Raw genomic sequence first — 3,958 nt, 5'->3', positions numbered from 1 at the left:
GATGGAGAAAGGAAAACGCAGACCTGTGGGAGAGATCAAACGTTCCCATCTTGTAAGGAGTGGGGAGGGGTCCGTGCTAGCATCCTTGCTCATCTTCCTCCCTTCTTTGCTGCATCCCTTTATGCAGTCACCTGTGATAATAGTTTCCTAATAATTGGTACGTGGTGATCGGTTGGTGAGGCTTAATTTAGCTTGCAAGATGACTCAGCTGGAGGGACCTGCACTTGGAGCAATAGTTGCCACAGCAGAGTAGATAAAAGCATACTTTCGAGGAGCATAAGACTGCAAAGTTCAACAAACTGGGGGAGCGGTGTTTTGGAACATGGGTTCATATGCTCTCTATATTTTGAAATGCATCTTACATACATTTTAAATTTTAAAAAAAATTGAAACTAAAAGTTCGCACTTATATCTTCACGTGCTACATGCTCACAAAATTGTTTCATAAAAAATCGACTTATCATGTGACGTGTGTAAAAAAGACAAAATTCGGTGCTAAAAATAATGTTTTTCACAAGATAAACTTTCTCTTTTTTATATAGACCACACAAAATATTGGTTTTTGGTGAAACTTGACGAACGCACGTATATTATGAAGATGTACATGTATAATTTTTTGTCCAAATTTTTCGATATTTCGAAATATATTTTTTTAGTAGAGGGAGCATACGCACCCGGGAGCCGAATTGAATTTCCCAACAAACTGGCTGCATGTTTCCACAATATATGAGTATATGTTCCAGCACAGATATTTGAACTTAAATGCCAAAGGAAGTCATAGAGTAGATAAAAGCAAACTTTCTAAGAGCATAAGACTGCAAACTTCAACAAACAGGCTGTGTGCTTTCCTAATATAGGAGAATATATTCCATCTCATTTATTTAAACTTAAATGCCAAAGCAAGTCATAGAATATATAAAAGTAATCTCTCTAAGAGCATAAGACTGCAAACTTCAACAAAGTGACTGCATGTGTTCACAATATAGGAGAATATATTCCATCTCAATTATTTAAGCTTAAATGCCAAAGCAAGTCATAGAGTAGATAAAGCAAAATTTCAAAGAAGACTGCAAACTTCAACAAACAGGCTGCATGTTTTCACAATATAGGAGAATATATTTCATCTCATTTATCTAAGCTTAAATGCCAAAGCAAGTCATGTAGTGCCGGATCTTTTCAACACGCCGTCTCCATGTTTTTGCTTTGTGCGTCACTCAAAAGCAAATCCCATGTTTTATACCTAGGTCCTATTTCACTACCAACCATCTCCTCAAACAGTTGATATGCCCAGTCAGTCTCACCAACTCTATAAAGACCATGGATCAGAAGGCTGTACGTATCAACATCTAAACCTAGACTATGTTTATTGACAAATTCATCCAACAAGTTCCGAATGGTGCCATGTTGGCCTCTTCTGTTTAAAAACAGTCTTAGAAGTGGTCGGTATGTCTGAATATCAGGCTTACAAGACTGTGCCTCCATTTCTTTCAGCACATTCAGAGCATCTTCATCTCGGTTTTTCTGGCAGAAGATTGATATCATGGTGTTATAGGTAGCCAAACTGTGCGGCACACCATTCATTGGCATCTCCACCTTAAATACTTGGGAAGCTTCAGACAAATGACCAGCTTTACCCAGCAAGTTAATCAAGGAATTGTAGTATAGTGTATCGGGCTTACAGCCAGATGACTTCATTCTGTGAGATATACTCAGAGCATCTTCAAACATATTACATTTTGCCAATGAGGTCATGATCATAGTGTAAGTGATGACGTTGGGATGACATCCCTCGGAACACATTGAATCAAGAACTTCATAGGCCATCCTAAATTTTTCTTGCTTACAGTAAGCTTCAAGAAGAGTGGTGTATGTGATAACTGAAGGCGGAAATCCCCGAGATTTCATCTCATCAATTGTCCACTTTGCCTCATCGATCTTACGTGCACTGCACCACCCATGGACGAAAATGTTGAAGGTGTATGCATCAGGCTGGATGGGTGGACTGAGCACAAGAAAGACCTGGAGTGCTACTTCAATCTTCTTTTCTTTGCAAAGTGCATCAAGCAGAACATTCATCGTCTCTGTATTCCTCTCCAGGCCCATGTCATCCAGCTTATCAAACAACATAATAGCATCCTTCCATCTCCTTGCACCTGCCAACCTCCTGATGCTCTTCGCAAATATCTCAACAGTCAAAAGCCCTCTGCAGTGCATGTCAGGCAATAGATCCCACATCTGGTCGAGCTGCCTCATCTTCCCAAGCAAATCAATTATCCTACTACAAGCATATGCAGTGTGCTTGTAGTTGTCCCTCGACTGTGCCCACTGAAAGAGACCCAATGCAGACTTCCAGTCATCTCCAAACTTAAATAGCAAGCTATCCACAATGTTACTTGTAAGCTGAATTGCCGGACAGTCAACCCCAAGGGACTGAACCAAATTCTGCACACTCCCATTGCGTGCCTTCAAGAGGGAATTCTTGATCTGTGATGCTGATGCTTCTTCCTCCACGGTGAGCTCGATGCTGTTAAGATCTTGGCTTGCGTGGGTAAGCGATGATAATGACAACCTACAAGAAGGGAGTAATTGCAAGGCTCTCACAGCACCATGGCAGCGCCAGAGACTCAGTGAATGCATCAGGTGGTGGGAGCAGAAAATAGCAAAACCAAGTGCTGAATATCAGAGTCTACAATAATAGCTGACGGTCGCAAGATGAAGCTATAGCCAATCGCAGATACTTCCTTCTAGTATCAACTGTATTTTTATTCACCGAGTCCTCAAATAGTTTCAACAGTTCAGGATCAAGCAATATAGACCCATGCCATCGTGGGAATCAACTTAATACAGGGTCTCTTTTGTTCAGTGCTACTGGATCTGGTTCCTAGTCCCTAGAATATACCACAATGGCATAAGAGGAAAAACATTAGTTCTAGTGAAATATCAATGCGTTTGATTCGGTAAACATTAACAGTCAGCAATGGCGAAGACAGGATGGAAATGGAAGTGGAGGTCATAGACCGACTCTCGTTCCCGACTCCGATTCCGGGCCGGTGAATCCGGATCGAGGGACGGACCACCGTTCCCCGTTTCCGGCTACTATGTGCTAGACTACTATTGCTTGATGGGGATTGGGGTCTGGGTGTTGGGAAAAATCATCACCTGTTGTGGATAATAGCGGCGCGACGAGCAGGAGTGGAACGCGGCGACGAAGCAATTCAGCAGAGGCCGGGGGAGACATAGGGCCGTGCGGCGGTGGAGGAGGAAGCAAGCGGGCAGGCGGCGGCGAAGCAGTTTGCTCGTCGCTGGAAAGATCAATCCTCAGTCCTGACTCCTCCTGACTACTCTCCTCTATGGGCTGTAGATTAATGGGCCTCTGGACTGACAGGCTGAGTGCTTCAGAAGCCTGCCCAGAGGGATATGTGAACTAGACCGGCTGGAATTTAACACCCCACACCGAACTCAATGTGTGGAGGTAAATGGCGGCTCCGTCCCTACAATGGAGAGAGGATAGACTGGCTTACATTGCCGGAGGCCTTACTTTTTTTTTAGAAAGCAGCAGAATTTATTGGTTGCAAATAATAGTTACTTAATTTATGAGACTGTTTAAAAGAAAACTAGGGATTCACACGGACAATTACAAGACTGCTTATTTAACGAACTAAACTTAGCTAACTCATGAGCCATTCTTTTTGCTTCCCTCGAATAATAATTGAAAACAACTTCATCGAAGATAGGCGTTATGTGCACAATGTTTGCAAATAAAGCGGTAGATTCGTTTCACCATGCCACCTTTCCAGTACAAGCTTCAATCACCTAACTCGGCAATTAAAACATTGCATCCCCAATTGGAGGCAAAGGGTAGACTCTCCTTCATTGTGGTTGATTCGGCTGCAGCTACTGAGATACCACATGAGGAATAAAAGAACACGTTGCAACCAATAAGATTCCTTGATAACCC

General features: G+C 42.5%; 1 protein-coding gene across 1 annotated transcript; it reads right to left on the bottom strand.

Moving 5' to 3' along the window:
- Positions 1-1,176: 1,176 nt before the first annotated feature.
- On the bottom strand, positions 1,177-3,273 carry LOC124687817 (pentatricopeptide repeat-containing protein At3g04130, mitochondrial-like). The gene is made up of 2 exons (XM_047221553.1): positions 3,160-3,273; positions 1,177-2,888 (listed from the first exon to the last, which is right to left on the bottom strand). The coding sequence occupies exon 2, from the start codon at positions 2,635-2,637 to the stop codon at positions 1,177-1,179; it is 1,461 nt and encodes a 486-aa protein (XP_047077509.1). The 5' UTR covers positions 2,638-2,888; positions 3,160-3,273.
- Between the last annotated feature and the right edge of the window lie 685 nt (positions 3,274-3,958).

This window comes from Lolium rigidum, chromosome 2 (genome assembly GCF_022539505.1).
Source record: "Lolium rigidum isolate FL_2022 chromosome 2, APGP_CSIRO_Lrig_0.1, whole genome shotgun sequence".
NCBI lineage: Eukaryota > Viridiplantae > Streptophyta > Magnoliopsida > Poales > Poaceae > Lolium > Lolium rigidum.
Note: the sequence above shows the minus strand (reverse complement) of the source record. Positions and strands in the feature narration are given on the sequence as shown.